The following is a 20,218-nucleotide window of genomic DNA, read 5'->3' as shown; positions in this document are numbered from 1 at the left end:
CTAAAGCAATAATATATATATATATATATATATATATGATTTATAATATTATTATTATTTATTATTATTTTTTTTTACTGAATTTAGGAATATCACATACATAAATACCATTGTTAATAAATGAGTTTGTTTATTTTTGCTAAATAAATGTAATTTAAAATGCATAACAATTTTGAGTCTTCTCATTTATATTTTAACATTTGAATATATATTTAGAAATATATCATTTAAAGAGGTTTTTGTATGTGCAGAAATGTATCAAGAATAATAAAGGCTGTGCAAGAAGCAAGAAATTAAACCTTATTGTAAAGTGTGCTTTTATAATTCATGGCTTCTACATCGTAGTTTTCTGAGGTGAATCTCTCACAGATCCCTTCAGATTGTCAGCTCTAGAGGTCAGTCTTATTTAATAAAATCACTTCAGCCCCATGCTTTCTCTCCACAGATTTGTCAGCAAATCTTTTCTTTTGTTATCCAATATAGATGTTATTCCTTTTTATGTTTTGCAGTCTGTAATGTAGATGATGTAGAGTCAGTCGTGTGTGTGCTCATACAGTCATTCACTACACACTTCCAAGCAGTCAACTCTCGTTTAAATGCTGTTTTCCTGTTTATTAAAGCAAATGCACAAATCATGCTGGACTAGAATTCAAACGTGTCATCCAAAATATCCTTTACAGATTAAACTGTTGTCAATTTCTCTTTTTCTTTATTGTCTGATGATGAATGATTGTTTTTATATTCCTCAGTTTGGGAAAACAAAGAAAAATGAATTTGCTTTATATATACATTTCTATTTAGCTTTAACGTATTTACATTTAGATTTTTAGTTTTAATTTAAGTGCATCTATTTTATTTAAACCTTATTTCAATTACTGAAAGTGGCTTTCAATACTTTTGATTTCTGTACAGTGGATTTACTTAGATTTACAATTACTTTGGTGCAAGAGGCTTCAGCCGTATAAACACTAAACGTTTGACATATAATCACATGAAAGTTTAAACGTTGATTGTCTAGACGTGACACTAGACTGAAGGAAACGCTTGCTAACTTTGTTAAATGCCGTTTAAACTCCTGTCATGACCAACATTTTCCATATGGTTTAGACCGATGAAACACAGCCATGTGAAATTGCACAGACAATGTTAGTAAATGATTTAATAAGCGGCATAATGTTTGTGATTCTAATTTAAAAATGGTATGTTTTAATGTTTATTGCTGTGCAAAACTTGCCCCATTGACTTCCATACTAAGTGCATTTCTGTTTGAGTTTATTAAGTGGATAACACATCTCTAACTCGAATAAGCTTCTTCCACTGTCCTTCAAATCAAATTTACTGGGTTCAAATATTCTGTGCTGAATCTTACTATGAATATACGGCTTATTTAATTACAGTTGTAGTGACAAAAAGTTGTTAAATAGTAAAAAGTTAAAACTAGTCATATATCAAAGGCAGGTGTCTCTGGAGGGAGGATAAACAGACAGATGTGTTGATCTGTATGCATGTGAGGTTTAGCACCTGGGACTCTTTCATGAGGCGATTCACTTCTGTCGTACACCTTCAAAGGGCTGCTGATGTATTTCTTTATATATTTGAATTATTGTCATCCAAAAGATTTTGTTGTTGTTGATTTGTCACAGTGGCGGTTGTAAGACCATGAATCCTTTGAGAGATGATGGCACTTATCTGTCGGCATATAAATGCGTTTAAGAATGGTTGCTGTTTTGTAAATTCCGGAACACATTTGGAATTTTGTCAGGTATTCTTGTAGATGTGAAGAGGAAGAGGATTGGCTTTGCCATGTGACTTTTGAACCTAAAGCCTGATTGGCTGATGTTCTTACGGTTATGCAGCTTCGTAGTTTTTCACTTAGTTTTTTTATTATTATTATTATTTAAAATATATTTATGTTAGTGTGAGATGAAGAAAATTCTATAATTGTACTCTTTTTTTTCTTCTTCTTTTTTGATGACATTCATTGTATGTTAATTGTGAGTGTTTATCAAGAGGTTACAGACTATTTGTTTATGCATGACCTTCAGTGCTATTTACAGTACATAATGAGTCTATGAATATGCACATACATGGGACTATGCAAGCACATTTGTCTACCGCAATTTCTGAGAAGGACAGGTTTGCTGTTTAAGGTGGCGTGAATTTAGCTCTGCCACTTAAGGTGGAAATGTCATGTCAGTGGATAGGGCCTTTCGAGGTTAACAAGCTGACCGTGTTGCAGAGGCTACTTTTGAAACTGTAACATTACCTGCGCATTCAGTAGTTTGGCTCTGTTTTACTTGCACATTAAGAAACCTAAAGATATATATATATTTTTTTTTTATTTTATTTTTTTTTGTGTGTGAATCATCTGAATAGTGTATGCTCACATGAAAGGAAGACTACAAAAAAGTGTTTTAATTCATATATGAATTGATTAATGCCATGTATTTATATGTATATATATATATTGCTTCACAAAATTATTCACTGTTTTGAGTCATGTCCAAAAGTTTTGGCAGTGACATAAATCTTTTGATTTGCAAAGTTTTCTGCATAATCTGTTGTGGTGTTCATTCACATTGTTTCTAGACTATTTTGTATAGTGATCTGATGCATTTTAAATAATTGCTAAAAACTTCACGGGCCAAGAAAAAAAAAAGGTTAAAAAAAATACTAATAATTTCACTTTTTTTTGATCCTGACACAAAATGGCCAGCTAACATTAATTGACTAATCATATCAGCAGCACATGTGAAAGCGTAAAATCACTATCTAGATTGCAAAAGCAGACTGATTGCTATAGAAGAAGGGAAGAAGCACTTCCCATCATTGTGTTATTATTAGCAATGGTTTCCTCCAAAGAAACACGTGCTGCCGTCATCGCTTTGCGTGGGGAGATCTTTGACAGGGCAAGACGCATTTCATCCTCAAGGGTCAGTCTGGTCCTGTATTTGGTTTTAAGGGCTGTCATGGTTGAAAACCCAGCTTCACAGAGGTAGGTGGTGCTAAAGGGAATCAGCACCTTCATTGCAGCTGTGTGACAGATTGGGTGCTCTTCTGCAATTTCAGACCAGAATGATTCCATTTCTCCAGGACCTTTGATAGATGCACTGTTATTTGACGTTGAATGATTTTAAAATTCAAGTGTCTGTCCGCAATAAATGCATGGGTGTGCTCAAACATGTCACTGATTCCGGAGGAGACACGGGTTTTCCATATGTGTAGTTTTCTTTTGAAAGCCTCTACTCGTTCATGCTGCACCACGGTGTTTATGTTTGCACCTTGCATTTCTCTGTTAAGCTTGTTAATTTCACAGAATATGTCTGAAAGGCAGCTGAGTTGAGTGAGCCATTTGTCATCGTCCAAAAACTCTGCAAGGTCTGGTCTCTTGTCCGCAAGAAAGTCACGCAACTCCTCCCTCAGGCTGAACAGGCGCATCAGCACCCGCCCTCGGACAGCCACCTCACCTCAGTGTGCATCAGCAGGGTATGGTAATCAGCTCCAAATAATTCCTTGACAATCTCTGTTGCGCATGGCAAAATCAAAGTTTCTGCAATTGTGTGCCTTTTCTTTGCTTTGGCAATTTTTTCAGCAACTGTATACGATATTTTTAAAAGTTTCTTGTCAGTAGCTGTGACTTCCCTCATCTCATTTTGGGAGTGTGTCAATTTCTTTTGCCTTGCGCTCAAAAAATGCCCTGGGCTTGTCGCGGTATTGGGGATGAGTTGTCTGCAAATGTCTTATTAGTTTAGATGGCCTCATGCATTCGTTAGCAAGGACTTTGGCGCAGATAATGCACTGTGGCTGGGGCAGGGACTCTTTGCTACGAGAAAATAAAATAAAACCATAGTTCAGGTAACTTTCTTGGTATTTTCTGAGTTTCCAGTATTGCTGGCATCAGCTGCTGTAGGCGAATCAGTGGGACTCTGTCGTTTTTGTGGAGGACGAATTACAAATTTGTCCATTTTCGGTTAGCCACGGGATCATGAATACAATTAGCTAGCTAATGTAATGTGATCGTTCTCCTTAATGCTCACCACTCAACAGGGACCCCTCTGTTGGGAACCGATGCTTTAAAATATATCATAACATAAATAACATATATTTGCAAATGTCTGCAAATTTATTACATTTATCCAAGATTGTGTAAAACCTATATAGACACTGTTTCATAGCTTCACAATGGTTTAAATTTTGGACCATTTCAGAATATTTATGGCATATTTAAGTCTTGTTTATTGAAATTATGTGGCAGCTCTCAATCACTGATACGAAACAAATTATTTGAAAAGGTTGGGAAGATTTGCATTATAAATATACATCATTCTTATAGAAGCACACAAAATGGCTTTAAGAACACCGATATCATTGCAATTGTGTGTAAATTATCTTCATGTTTCATTAGTCAAAATGTCTCTATCTGCATGTTATTCAGCTGTAGTGATATCTGATGCATTTGTCCATAAAACAGATTTCCTGGAACATCATAAGTTTAACAGCCTACTTGAGTCTCACTTGTGAAGCAGATATCACATGAGTGTTTAATACTCCATAATGTTCACATTGCCTCATTTTGGGTAAAAAGAAAAATAATACTAAAGTACTTTGTAATGCACTGACTTGAGTAGTTTTCCAGCAAACTACTTATTTACTCTTACTTGAGTCTTATTATTTTTCTGTATTTTTACTTGTACTCAAGTAAATTATTCCTTTAGTAGCAATACATTTACTAGAGTAAACATTTTTTTTTAACTCTTTCCAGCAATGCTGATAAATGTAGCTAAACCTGTATGCTACAAGTGCTTGTAGTTATTGCTGCTTGTAGTTATTAACACTGAGAGCTGAAGAGGGAAGTGGAAACATGTCAGACTTTCTCCATCTGTTTCTTGCCTGTTCTCCAACTCCTCCTCGTTCTCTGGTGTTTTGGTGCAGTTCGTTAGTTACTGATTCCGGGTGTGTTTCAGTGCAGTAGGCCCGCAGTCTGTCTGTCTCTGCCTCAGCGCACACAGCTCTGCTTCAAATTCAGGGTGTCTACAGGGGCCGCCACATGGCTAAAGGGCAAAGCGCCCAAACACACATCCCCACAAGCCAGACTCGCACAAGACTCGCACACCTGTGTTACATGAGTTCATAATTGCACACAGCGGCATTTCCATCATGTGGAACCAGTACATTAACCCAGCTTAATTTTTTATTGTCGCAAAATGTGAATTGACAACACAAGATCACTGAAAAACAATTTTTTCCCCATTTATTGCCAAAATTTCCCATAAAAGGAACTAATTCCTGTTAAGAGATGGCCGTGGAGGATATTTTAGAGGAGAAACTTTGGGTCACAGTCAAGTTATCGTATGCGCACGCACACGATCCGGCCATTCGCCTTTTCTCCCCAACAACTCGGCTTCTTTAGTATGCAATTCCTTTAGTCGTCAAGAGGGAATGATCCTCACACTAATGAACTGAGGCCTGCCACTTGAATGTAAAACAGGTTTTAGCCCGTCTTCAATGTCAGAGCCCCTCCCTGGGGTTTCTTGAAACAACACAACACCATCGCTCACACCAGCACGCTCCGTGTTTCAATCACAACGTCTGCCTTTGTCTCGACCCTCCGGCCTATTACTCTGACAGCAGGCCGTTCACCGAATCCTCTTCAAAGACACGGAGCCAGAGTTATGAATCTGTACACGGATTATGATGAACGCCAATCAAAAGGCTTTTTTGTGAGCGGAGCGGAAGAGTTGACAGAGTTGGGTAGCTTACATGTGGTCCCAGAGGGAGCTGTTGTTAAAGCAGCTTATCACATCAATCCAATCCATGTTCTTTCATCTTTCCTTTCTTTTCCTCTTCTTTTGAACTTGTTAACATGGACCGGTGTGGATTATAAAATTTACACAAGATAATAGCCGATTGTTAATCCCTTTTGAATGTTCACTTTTCAATTCAAAAAGCAATCCCCTTCACGCCATTCAAGACAGTGACTTCAAATGTTTAAAGTTTCCAAGCATGCAACTGGTGTACTTTTTGTCATTGTTTTTTTAGGCTATTCTTGAAAGAATCAGTCTGTTGAAAATTAATTCTGGCATGATTGACTCACCATCATGTCACTGCAAACCTGTACTTTGTTTTTTTTTTTTAAACACCAAACCAGATATTTAAAATATTGTGCTTGTTGAACCTTTTCATGCATTTACAATGATTGAGGACAGAAGCTTTTAAGGCTTCAAAATGGATATTAAAATGAATGAATAGTACCCTATATAAAAGTATACTTTGTGTGAGAATCAGAATGAATTTTAAGTTCTCGCCATTCTTTTTAACTTTATTTAGATAAGTCTTACACTGCGTCTACACCGGATGAGCGCGGCACAGTGCGACCACAACAAAATACTGTAGAACTCAATATAATCAATGATGCTGTCTACACCGAATGTGGCACTGCGTAGAGCAACACAACAAATCCTTTGACAGTAAACTGATGTCTCACTCTGTTTATGACGTACTGTTCAATTCATTTGCAATGGTCTCTTTGTTGCATCCAGTGTAGGCAGACTCACGCTGTAGTGCGCGATAACTGCAAGTGCGTGATAATTTGGGTTTGTGTGAATTGGGGATCTGTTGCTACTCTGTTCTGTATCTTTCTGAAAGTTTGGGTGAGAGGGAGTTTTGCATGACATCCACCTGCGAATGTACCCGGTGTAAACGCAGCCTAAATCAGGGCTGGACAAAATAATCACCTGGACAAAATAATCAAGGTTTTCAAGATCACTAGAAAGCTAAAGTCAGGTGTGTTAGATTAGGGTTGGAGCTACACTGTGCAGGACAGTAGCCCTCCAGGACCGAAGTTGTTCAGTCCTTGCCTAAATGATTCTTTCACATACTGATCTGTTTTTTTAGTTCAGCTCACTGCCTCTGATCTCTTTGCACAAGAAAAATTTACCACTTTTATAAACTTTGTGGTGCTTTTAGAAGATTGAAGGCCTTAGTCCTCCTTCACTGTGAAAAGAGTGAACAGAATATGGACATTTTTCCATAGTTTGTAAAATATGGAATCAAGCAGATTTTCTTTATAACCGAAAGTCATGGGTTTGGAACATGGGTGATTTAAATGATGACATCATTTTTGTTTCAGTTGTCATCATTTATTCACCCTCATGTCATTCCAACCCAGGTAGCCAAAACAGTTTGGCCCGATAGTGGCCCAGATCTGGCAGGCCAGAACTCAATTCTAAGAATTAATAACTCAGCCTTGCTGCGGTTGCCAGACTCAGCATGGACATGGGATGAATGACGGCCCAGAATTGGCCCAAATACACTGCTGGCATAAGAACAAAATCATGCCGACAAGAATTGTAACACTTATGGCACTTTTTCATTACCAGTATCAGCTCAATTCGTCTCTGCTCACTTTTCGCTCCATTTTCCATTACAGATAGTACCTCCACAATAGTACCTGGTCGTCATAGTGACGCCGCAGGAAACTGCCGTGACACACACCCGCTACCCACACACACAGGACAATGGAGGAACTCGAGCGTATGCTGTTCTTGATCTTTGGGATGTGGCCGTTTCTCACAGCAAGAAGACAAACGTTATTTCTGGAGAGGCTGAGGGCAGCAAAACGAAACACTGCCGACGGGGTTATTCAGGATACTCCCTCTGGCGCAGGCAATGATGACGCAGTGAATAGTGATGATTCTCTCTGACCAATCAGCAGTCTGCCGTGTTTTCACATCACATTTAAGTATTGTCTGAGCTCGCTCAGAACCTCGCCGGAGGTGATACGAAAAAATTTATCTGGAAGCAGGTACAGGTACCACTTTTACACCGTGGAAAAATAGGGGTGCTCCGATCACGATCGGGCGATCGTTATGTGCATCTCGTCAGTAAAGCCGGTTCTCTAATCAGCGGTTAATTCCATCAGGTGCGTGATTTCACATAGAGCAGCTGTTACTACACAGAGCCGTTGCGCAAATAAACACTGAAAATCAGATGCACATAACGATCGGCCGATCGTGATCAAAGTTGAATCAAGTCGAGCTGGTACTGTGTAGTGGAAAAGCGCCATTAGTCGGTACTGGCCCGTGTCTACGTACTGAAACGGGGTCGACACCACTGGCATTGGGCCACAATCACACCGACGAGAAATTAAACACTTAGCCAGTACTGGCCCGAGTCTGGGTACGGAAACGGGTTTGAAACCACCTGAATTGGGCCACAATCACGCCAACCAAAATGGTACACTTATGGCACTTTTCCACTGCATGGTACTGCTCGGTATGGTTCACTTTTGGGGGGTTTTCCACTGGGTACAGTACCTGCTCCTATTTCTAGTACCACCTCGGTTGAGGTTCCAAGGGAACCGTATCATTACCAAAGCATGACATGTAAATTCTGCTGATCACAGATTGGCCGGAGAGAATCTTGACTACCTGCATCACTGAACTTGTGAAACAGAAGAACTGCTAGATTTAAATAAGCACAGCCAGTGAAGGATCGAATGCGTTTAGAACGAGCGCACCTATTTTTAATAACCAAAAAGTTTTGTTGTCTGTTGGGGAAGTACAGACATTCATCTCATTAAAAGAAGAGGTGTGGATCCAGCGAGAGCTTGATGGGGTGACAGAATGAGAACTTTTTTAACGAGTTGTGGCAGAAGAGGCAGTGCACGCAATGGAAAAGCGAGTAGTCGAGTAGTACCACGCAATAGAAAAGCGCCATTAGCCAGCGCTGGCTCTAATCCGGGTACTAAAACTGAGTTGACATCACAGGTATTGGGCCACAGTCACACAGATGAGGAATGAAACATTTAGCCAGTACTACCCCTAGTCTGGGTACTGAAACTGAGCAAACACCATTGGCATTGGGCCACAATCACACCAACCAAATTGGTACACTTAGCCAGTACTAGTTTAGCAAAATAAACAAATATTTTTTCAAGTCATTTCATTCATTTTAGCAAAATGTTATGTGTTACTTCCCCAAAACATCTAGTACTTACGCAAACGTTGATCACAATACAAACAATACAAAAATAAAATGCTATAAGATACAGAAAAGATTAATTCATTCTTTACCTGGGTCTTCAGTCTGTGATTAGCTCACCTTATCTCTTGTCTGAAGTCTTCGGGTTCAAGTCGTTCCTTAATCACATGACAGCCCCATACACTATTTCTGACATTTCTGACACTGTGTTTTTGTTACCGTTTCTTCAGGATCTGTGGTGTGTTATTATTTTATAAATAAATAAAATAAAATATTGATTAATTTGTCTTTTTGACTGTCTATCTGTAAATAAACACTAGGCTATATAATAATATAATAATCCAAGCCTACAATACAAAGTATGTATAGCCTAATTTGTAAATTTTTAATCCAATTTTGAGTTTGCTGGTATAATAATTGATTTTCCTAGGGAAACTTGACATTTTGGTCTAATATATGTACAAGAAGATTGCTCAAAAAGGACATAATGACATAAATTGAAAGTAAATATCATTTTGAATCCTAAACAAGTAACACTACAGTTCTATAGTCTAATCTGAAGGGTGAACTCAAAAGACATAAATCATACAACAAGGTCATTTTTGAAGATTAGAATCCATTGTAAAAAAAAAAAAAAGAAAAGAAAAAACATCCCTTCATCAAAGTGATTTCGCCATCATATGGACAACATTTAAAGCATAACCAATAATTATTATTAAAAAAAAAGTACTATGCACCCATTTATAAAGAAGGTTGTAAATTAACGAATTACTCTAGCCAATGTTGTGACGTCACGTGAAAAAAAAAGCGAACAACCCGAAGACCCGAAAGATTAACTAATCAATTATTTTTCCTGCTCAATACTGCATTCTGTCTATGGTTTACCGTATGGGTCTGTCACGTGATTAAGGAACGACTCCACCCAAAGACTCATGAGATGAACTAATCAATTCTCTTTCTGGCTCAGATTGCATTGGGTTTAGCGAATGGGTCTGTCACGTGATTAAGGAACGAGTCAAAAACCCGATTGACCCGAACTACGAACTATATATATATTAGGGGTGTAATGGTATGCAAAAATCACAGTTCGGTACGTACCTCGGTTTTAAAGTCACGGTTCGGTTCATTTTCGGTACAGTAAGGGAAAGAAAGTCTTCACGACAATAATATCTATACTTCATGTAAAGCATAAATATAAAGCCTACTGATAAAGGACACTGTCAACAGTATTGACGGCAAAATAGACTATGTTTGACAGGTGCAATAACCCAGTGTGTCACCGGCTTAAGGTTTTCCAAAGGAAGAGTGACCATCACTACAACTAGGAAAAAACTATTGTAATTCAAATGCAGCTCCCGTCGGCATTTAAACAGAGCTTTGCTCTTAATTCTGATCGGTCCAACGCAATAACAAATTGTAAACAAATTTGTAAACAAATTGTTATAAAAAAGTTTATAGTAATGAACAACCTGCAATTTAATATTTCAATTTCTTTCCCTTACTGTATCGATAATGAACCGAACCGTGACTTTAAAACCTAGGTACGTACCGAACCGTGATTTTTGCATACCATTACACCCCTAATATATATATATATATATATATATATATATATATATATAAGCTACAGGACCTTCCTCAAGTAAGCGTTCCCTAAAAGAGGGAAGGATTGACAGAAAGATAAAAAAGGGGAACAGACAATGACACGTATGGTTATTCAGACAATCTCAGACTAATAACATACATTTTTTGGAAGAATTTGTTTGCATTCGGGCCCACTCTTTTCTTTCCCATCTCTGTCCAAAGTGAGCAACAGCAATCTTTTGATTAACTTTTCAGTCTTTCCATCTAAAGCACTGCCGATACTTGTATTTCTTTGCACTGATTGAGAAAAAAAAAAAAAAAAAGATTCGCAAGACTATAGACCAGTGGTTATCTTAACCATGTTAAAGCTTGTTTTATTATGTTAATTAAATCATTAATTTCCAAATGTAGTTAAAGAAAAAAGAATGTTGAATAGAAGGAATAAAATAAAATAAAAAATACACCAAGAAATAACATACTGTAACATGGACAGGTAAAAAGTGTCACTGCTAAAGACTATTTACCACATTGTAAACAGAGACCCACCCCCAGCACTCAACCTAAACTGGTCCGAGTCTGCATGGCCATATCTTAGCCAAAATCAGACCAGCCCTATGGTCTGTAATTGGGTAGAATGTAGCTAAATGTGCAGTGTCTCAGTGCAAAACGGGCCAAATCCGCACATTCAAAGCCTAGCCAAATCTTGCCACCATTACTGGGACAGAGCTGGCTCACTTTTGGTGAACTGCTGCCAGAACACAGCCAAGTGAGCCGACACTCAGCTGCAATTGGCCTGTGCTGGCCACCTGGGAAACCCTTTTTAATTTCTTTATTCAAGAATTACTGGCATTTGGTGTCATTGACATCAAACCCAATGCATCTTGATGGGTCAAGTTTGAATATGCAAAGGACAGAATGACAGCAAAAATAATTTATTGGAATAGAGTTTAATATTGTTGCTGTTTGGATTATCATAATCTTTTTACAGTGTATCATTTTCATTTAATGCTCATGGTTCTGTATTTTCACAAACATCTCATCATAAAGACGTTAGAATCACAGTGATGGTAAAGGTTAAGGGAACACCAACTCGTGCTGATGTTTCAGGCCTGATTTACATATTACATATTCGCCCTCAATCACAAATACAAATGAAAACCATCTCATATCATTTAGTGCTACTGAGAACCATCATATCTGGTAATACTGCATGGGCAGAGAAACCTGCATACAAAAAAAAGGAGATAATTTTCACATGGTGAAACTACTATCTGTCGAATTATAATTAGTTACTGCTTGATTCTGTTATCTTCAGTGTGATTTCATCAGTTACTAGAACTTAATATAGTTGTTGTGGTCCACTTACGATTTCCATATTTTATTTCATAAACTATTTTAGTGACTACAACCTAAAAGGGATTGAATTTTTGTCATCTTTTTATCCTTTATAAACGTTACCCATATGGTTTCATAAATTTTTACAAATTTAAACTACATAGACCTTATTGTTCTACACCCTGACTCCAAAGTCTAGTGAGCTGCCTCACTTTGTATATCAACAGACAAAAAGTACACAAAAGAAAACTTTTACAGCAATAGTTTGATGTTAGCGTGTTTCTAAGCCAACAATTCTTTGAGCACAAAGAATATATTATATACACAAACATTGCTGCAATGTCTGTCTTACATCAGGAGCATTTAATTTGCCTAACAATGCTATGCAGCTCGCTAGGTTTTGGTACAGAGTGCCTCAGCTTTACATAGTGGGATGAATCTCACAGTGTCACAGATAATATTTTACCTCAAAATCCAAAAACAGAAAAGGGTATTGGACCATTAAGACTTTGTGCAGTGGTATTATTTTAGTGAAATTTGGATACATTTTCCCTCAAATTCTCAACAAATAATGTGTTCTTTATTTTATTGTTGTTGTGGGTTTTTTTTTTTTTTTGTAATACAATTTGTTTGTGTGTATGTGTGTGTGTGTGTGTGTGTGTGTGTGTAATATTCACATTTCACATGTGTGTACACATTTCAGTAATATAATAACACAGGCAAAATATAATACATTTCTTTGGATTTTGTAGTGAAATTTGACCTGGACATGTTTATGACAAAGTTTGTGATATTCGTCCAGTGGATATTTTATTTAAAAATAAAACATTACACATTTATATAACAGACCATGTTCTCCACACTATAGTTTTCTGAATCATCTGCACATTTCTTGCACTACTACTGTAAACCGAATTATTTAGGTTTTTACAGTAGGAGAATTAGAATGTCTGGCCATGGATGCAGTGCTACGTTTATGCAGCAATACACTATAAGTGCTTGGACATGATACATGACAAATTTTACACACTTAACCACCACCACCCTCTCCACCATCCCCCAAAACACCCCAAATGTCTTTTAGGAAGATTAGTCCATGATATTTGCTCATGACTTGTGAAAAAACAAATATTCTGTAGCATTTGCATGTATGGAGTCTCTCAACTCAGTGTTATCTATATATGGCTATGACCCTGAATTATTTTTTTAGATGTTTAAAGACAATTCTTTTTTAATACAAAAATGAAAATACTACACTGTTCAAAAGTTCTAATTTTTATTTTCAGTTAGACCCCTCTGTCAGTCAGGGACCTCTGGACTGTGCTTTATGTATTGTTTCCTTGGAAATGTCTTATTTGGCCATTCTGCTGTTGTCCATACTTGCATATTCCTGTGTGGTTTCTTAAATTCATGAGGAAAAAAATGTATAGGTGGGCCCATCTCCCTAGGAGTCAAAGATGACATTTGTATGCAACCCTTATCAAAGGATCCAGGACAACGTCCTTGGCTCTCATTTCAGATGATGGCCCTGTATTTCCAGTGGTTTAGGCCTCAAATTTGTCCCCTTTATGTACATTGCATGATATCTTTCATATGTTAATTATGGCTTTGACTGCTTGTCCAGAGAGAGGAAGACACACTAACAAATTAACTGTGAAAAGTCTGGAGAGGATGCTAGGAAGACTGTTTGAAAAACCTCAAATTCTTCTGCAGTTCCTCTCTATGTTGTGCCCTGTCCTTTACAACCTCTTCCACCTATCATTCACTTTGTCTTTGTCCCTCAATCCTCATCTGTACCCGTTGCCCCCCTCAGTCCGTTCATACAAAAGGGCAGAGGTGGAGGAAAAATGGGTTCAGCTGGAGAAAAACCATTAAAGGAAGGCAGAGATGCAATCCTTTGCAAGTGGGGAAAGAAAGCAGTTTTGGCCACATGGTCTGAGCGGTGCCCTTCAGCATGAGCTGTTGGCATTTCAGGTGGGGCGTAGCGTATAGTGCTGGGAGCATAGAGACTCTGGGGCCCCTGTGGGCCAATAGCCAGGGGATGAAATAGAACATGTCCTGCAGTCCCACTTGCAGTGAGTCTCTGCAGTAGTTCAAAGTCCGGAGCGCGCCCTCCATGGATAGACCGATCATCTCTGGGCAGGGATGAGGCAGGGATGGTTGTCGACAGGGTCGGGGAGGGGGGGTTGAACAGACCCTTGGATGAAGCTTCTGTCGGGGTGGAATTTTGAGGATGGGAAGTTGGACTGCTGCCATTGGTTCTTCCACTGCTGGGCTGAGCTTGGCTCCAGTGCCTCCCAGAACCCGGGCCTACACTTGTTCCCATCACTTCTTGTTCAGTCTTAATATTCGACCCTGATCCGGTCACCACACTTTTAAGATGCTGGATCACTGCGCGGCCATTGTGGATTTTACTTGCTCCATTGGCCCCATTGCCTTGTTTCAATGGCCTCTCTTCTCTCTTCACCTGTTTGCTAGTGTGGTTGTGGTTCCACTCGTTCTCCCTCTCATCATCCTCTTCCACATCGCTGTCACTGGCTTGGTCTGAGGAGGTACATGGGCTTTCCTCTCTCTGCCGGAATACCTCCATCTGTCTCCTCGCCTCAGGAGGACCGCTTTCAGCATCAGACTGGTGTGATCTCTTCCTGGTGTTCTCTGATTGGCTGGCAGCAGTGTGTGAGAAGGTTTCCTTCCCCTTGAGGTTTGTCTCGGTCCTGCCTTTCAATGGCTGTGTTCCTGTTGAGCCTGGAGTAAAGAAAACTGTGCTGATTTGGGATGTTGAGTAACATACTTCCAAGTGTGTGTATGGTGGGTATGTGGGGCTAAAAGCATACCTTGTGCCTTTGGAGAGGTCTTGTGTGGGGAGGAGCTTGTTTGAAGCCGCTCTGCCCTTAGGCTCTCTGGGAGTTGTAATAAGTCCAGAGGCATGTCTGCCAGCTCTGGGCGACTGAAAATACAGATAAAAGAGTGTGAGAAGTTCACCTCAGGGAGATTTACACATTTAAAGCAACACTATGTAAATTTTGGCACTCTAGAGGTTAAGAAACAGAATTGCATTCATAGAAGAACATTCTAACCGTAACTACTTCTCCAAGTTTATGTCTATGGTGAAATCATTTATTATAAAATAAATGTAGTGATTTGGTATAAGACAAAAAGGTGGTTCAATTTGCAATCTTGGCGTTACATTTTACAATAAAAGATAATTGTCTGTTGTGCTTAAGACTTAGAAGAAAATGAATGCTTGAAAGATTAGTTATTGTTCTTAAAGACATGACATGTGGCCAAGTATGGTGTCCTATACTCTGCATTTATCCCATCCAGTTGAACACACAGTGGTGGATAGTGAACACACACACACACACCCAGAGCAGTGGGCAGCATTTTTTGCTTTGGCACCCGGGGAGCAGTTGGAGATTTGCCTTGCTCAAGGGCACCTCAGCTATGAGTAATGAGGATGGAAGAGAGCACTGTTCATTCACTCCCCCATCTACATTTCCCACCAGTACGGAGACTCAAAAACGCAACCTTTGGGATGCAAGTCTGTATCAATACCACCGTACAATACCAAACTAGCTTATAAAATGTTTATTTACAAAAATAAGTAAGACGAGGCATGGCATACACCACATGATGTATTGTATATAGACCATAGACTGTATAAAAACATGGACATAGTGTCCATGATGTCACCCGTAAGTTTCTGAAGAGCATTTTTGAAGCCTAAAGTGGGCAGAGCAGGCCATTGCCATCTTGGCAGCGCGTCACCGCGTGTCACTCTCGGATAATTGAAAATGGGCAAAGAGGCGGGGCATGGGTGTAGCTGGATGCTGAAACGACGCCCACATAGCTCGACGGTGGTATCAACAGTGGCAATCCACCTGTCAATCAAGAGGCCACACCCTTAATTATGCAGATTTTTTTTTATTATGCAGAAAAAATATCACCCCCCTCACAGTTGTCATGAAGGGCAAAATTAGCTATATAGCATAAAACCCCTTCTTGAACCAGACTGTAAACATATTTTTTCTGCTTCCTGCTGTAAAGTTGAACATTTTAACATGGTAGGTCTATGGGATTGACAACCTTTTATAGCCAGCCTGCAGTTTAAGTCTCTTCTATGTTGGTTTTAAGAGAGAGACCGGAAGGTTGGCACTTGATATAGACTAAAAAATTACATAAAGTTTATGGTAAATGGACTGCATTTATATAGCACTTTCAACAGACCCATGGGCATCTAAAGTGCTTTACAAATTGCCTCACATTCACCCATTGACACAACTCATTCATACACCGACAGCAGTGGTGTCAGCCATGCAAGGCACCTTCCAGCTCATCTGGAGCATCTGGGGTTAGGTGTCTTGCTGTAGGACACCTCGACACTTGGTCAAGTGGAGCCGGGGATTGGACCACCAACCTTCCGGTTTGTAGACAACCTACATGAACCACTTAGCCACTGCTGTCCAAAGTTTAGCAAACACTGTGAAAAACAAAATAATAATTAAAAGCCCCTGTAGCATAAAATCAGGTAAATAGCAAAGTCAACAGGCTTTTGAAAATGAAAAACTTTTTTTGCCAAGTTAACCAGCATATTCATATGCTCTGGTTTAAGAAACTATCTTTTACTTTACTTTTATGTCACATGAAAACCAAATCCTCGCTTATTAAAGTCGCCAAACCAGTTTAAAAACAGATTCAAGTGTGGCCGGAAGGGTCGTCGGAGGCTCTTCAGGACTGCTTTGACACAACTGACTGAAATATGTTTAAGCAGGCTGTCACATATAATAACACCACAGACCTCCAAGAGTACTCTGAAACTGTCACTGCCTACATCAACAAGTGTATTGATGATGTAACAGTCACACAGAGACTGTCTGGGCTAACCAGAAACTGTGGATGACAGGGGAGGTCTACAGACTCCTGAAGATGCGGAACGCTGCCTTCAGAGCTGGAGATGAGGTGGGCCTGAGAACAGCCAGGGCCAACCTGTCCCATGGCATCAGAGAGTCTAAGAGACAGTACTCCAGGAGGATAGCCCATCAATTCAGTGACAGCAGAGACACTTGGAGCCCGTGGCAGGGGATACAGACCATTACGGATCCTTCAGCAGGATCAATGCACGCAAAGCTCCAGGTCCTGACAACATCCCTGGGCATGTACTGAGAGATATTTTCAACATCTCACTTGGGCTGTTGTTCCCACATTTTTTTAAGCTACCACCATCATTCCAATCCCGAAGAAGCCATCTCCATCTTGCTTCAATGACTACCGTCCTGTTGCACTTACTCCCATCCTCATGAAGTGCTTTGAACGGCTAGTCATGCACCACATCAAGTCTGCCCTCCCCATCTCCCTAGACCCCTTTCAGTTTGCATACCGGTCCAACCGCTAAACTGATGATGCCATCACAACTGCCGTACACTCAGCACTCACACATCTAGACAAAAAGGACTCATACGTCAGAATGCTGTTCATAGACTTCAGTTCAGCATTCAACACAATCATCCCTCAACAGCTCAGTTACAAACTGGTCCAGCTGGGGCTCAGCACTTCGCTGTGCAACTGGCTGTTGGACTTTCTGGCTGGAAGACCTCAGGCAGTACGGGTCGGCAGTAACACATTCAGCACCATCACACTGAACACTGGGGCCCCCCAAGGATGTGTGCTGAGCCCCCTCTTCTTCACTCTGCTGGCCCACGTCTGCACACCTTCACACAACTCCAGCCTCTTCGTTAATTTTGCGGATGACACGACTGTGGTGGGTCTCATTGGCAAAAACCATGAGACAAACTAAAGGACAAGGTGAGCCGCCTGGCCGGGTGGTGCATAGACAACAATCTCTTTCTGAACATGGAGAAGACAAAGGAATTCACATTCAGCATGTTCCTCTGACAATCAATGGTGCGACTGTGGAGAGAGTGAGCAGCACCAAGTTCCTGGGTGTGCACATCACAGAGGACCTCTCCTGGACTGACAACACTGCAGAACTGGCCAAGAAATCACAGCAGCGTCTCTATTTCCTCCGCAAACTGAGAAGAGCCAGTGCCCCACCCCCCATCATGTGCACCTTCTACAGAGCAACCATCAAGACCATCCTGACTAGCTGCATCTCTGTGTAGTATGGTGGACAGCTTCATCCATCAGGCAGTCAGGAAGCTGAACTCACTCCTGAACTTGCCCCCCCTTCTCTCTTCTGCCCCAGGCACCACAGAACTATGATCGCCCCACCAGATCCCACATACCCAGGTCCTTCCACCCCCACCCCCACTAGCATACGTTGGGATGCACCAGTCACTTTGTGCAGCATTGGTCTGCTTACTACCTAATTCAGCATGGAACTGACGTCATTCTACCACCTCATCAGTCAGTTTAAATAAAATAACTGCTCTTGTCACTTTTATTAAACTGAATAAGCTTTTTACTTTTTTGTTATTTATATATATTAAATGATGTTATTATGTTATGACTTAGACATTTTTACATATATTAAAAATATTATTATTATTTTAATAGTAATTGGCGGCCCACCTGCTATACCACAGGTTGAAAACCACTGGTATAGTTGTATCTTATATTTTATATTTGATATAGATTATGGATCAGTCTCTTCAAACTGTATGTATGTACTATACATGTGGAATAATTGACAATAAAGCAGACTTGACTTGACTTGACTCTGTCAGTCAGTTTCCTCAGTATACATGTCATTTTTGCCACACGCACCTTGGTGATCATGTGGACATGACAAGGTTAAACCAGGCTATACACCCAAAGCGCTCTCACTGAAAGCACCTCTCTAGGTCACTTCATGTGGTCAGTGAACTCTGATGTTGCACTCTGCAGCACAAGCAATATGGAGCAGAACAGAAGCTTTCAGTTTACAGCTGTAGCATTACAAGTGCATCTCAAATTAGATTGTCTTGGAAAAGTTAATTTTGAGAACTAGACTCGAGAACGAGCTACTCCACCTGCCTCCCAATCATCAACTACCCCTATCCCCCCTTGCAGGCCTGGGGTACTCCCGACACTGTGCTCTACTCCCCCCTCTAGGGGAGTCGATCATGGCGGCTGCGTACCTGGGGTATGGACAGACAGACGAGGCAAGAGAAAATGAGACAGAAGGATGAGGAGAGACAGATACGAGAGAGGGAGAAAAAAATTCTCATTCTGGTTCCCAAACACACTGCCGCTTGGTCCTCAACCAGCTGAGAGGCTCTCACTCACAGTGCCATGCGATGGTACTGGACACCTCTGGATGGCCCGATGCTCCTCCGCTTCCTGGCGGACGGCGATGGCTACTCCTGCTAATGGGCAGCAGGCAGCAAGTCCCCCGTTCCCTGCTCCTCCCCAATCATGGTGGACGGCAGCAGGCTCAGGCCTCCTGGCGAATGGGGCTGACTCCTAGACCCAGGAGCGTGGCAGCGAGCTCTCTGAACAGCCTCGTCCACCTCGTCTTCCATCATTTCAGCACCACTGCCTCAGGCAGCCACTCGCAGTCTCCACGCCTTTCTGCTGCACAATCTCCACAGCACTGCGATCCCCCTCAAAAGCGAGGGCTCTCTGAGAGCATGTCCCTCCTTCCTTCCGGGTTTCGGCACCAGTGTAACACAGTTCGTAGTACGGGAAGGAGGAGACAGGAACCAGCGAACATTCAGATAAAACTTTAATAACAAAATAAACACATAACAGTGCGACAGCTGTCGTGCACAAATAGAACCAAAACACAAAATAGAATCCAGGCCTGGTCCTCTCTCGTCCATCACTATCGTTATTCCTCCTTTTATCCTTCTGGAGCTCCTCTGTCGGACACGAGACCAGGGAGTGGTGCAGGTGTCACTAATTTCAATTACTCCACTGGCCTCGCTCCATCCCAATGCTCTCTCCCTGTCCCACTCATCAGAAGCACTTTAAACAATACTGATTGTGTCAAAGCAGGTTCACAGTCTCAAACAGGAAAACTGTTTTTCCAATCATGCAATCAGACAATAACAGTAATTTTTCTAGAAAAGTTCTGACATATTTAGAGTAAATATTTGTGAAAATTTGTGTATGCTATGTATTTTATGCTTTTTGGAGAATTGTGTCATTTTCTTAACAACATGTGCTAAAGGGAAACACCATTAGGATCAACTGTAAACAGAATTTCTCATGTGCTGCGCAGCAGAACTGCAATACTCCTGAAGTCAGTAAATTACCTTTGCTGACTGTGTAAAACATTCCAAATCAGTCACAGGAAGGTACCTTACCAGCAAGCAGCAACACAGTTCACTAGATTTTGGAACACCACTACAGAGTTTCCACCTCACAGAGATTAACA

General features: G+C 40.4%; 1 protein-coding gene across 1 annotated transcript in view; it reads right to left on the bottom strand.

The window, feature by feature from the left end:
• Positions 1-11,859: 11,859 nt before the first annotated feature.
• The window catches only part of LOC113058591 (neuronal PAS domain-containing protein 1-like), a 50,673-nt gene continuing 42,314 nt past the window's right edge, over positions 11,860-20,218 (bottom strand). The window contains exons 11-12 of the mRNA XM_026226623.1: positions 14,736-14,848; positions 11,860-14,646 (exon numbers count right to left, since the gene is read on the bottom strand). Coding sequence (XP_026082408.1) covers positions 13,682-14,646; positions 14,736-14,848 — 1,078 coding nt within the window. The 3' untranslated portion in view covers positions 11,860-13,681. The remainder of the gene's footprint in view (positions 14,647-14,735; positions 14,849-20,218) is intronic.

The sequence above is a fragment of the Carassius auratus genome, chromosome 40 (genome assembly GCF_003368295.1).
Source record: "Carassius auratus strain Wakin chromosome 40, ASM336829v1, whole genome shotgun sequence".
Classification (NCBI taxonomy): Eukaryota; Metazoa; Chordata; class Actinopteri; order Cypriniformes; family Cyprinidae; genus Carassius; species Carassius auratus.
The sequence above is the reverse complement of the archived record's forward strand: the minus strand, read 5'-3'. Positions and strand labels throughout refer to the sequence as shown.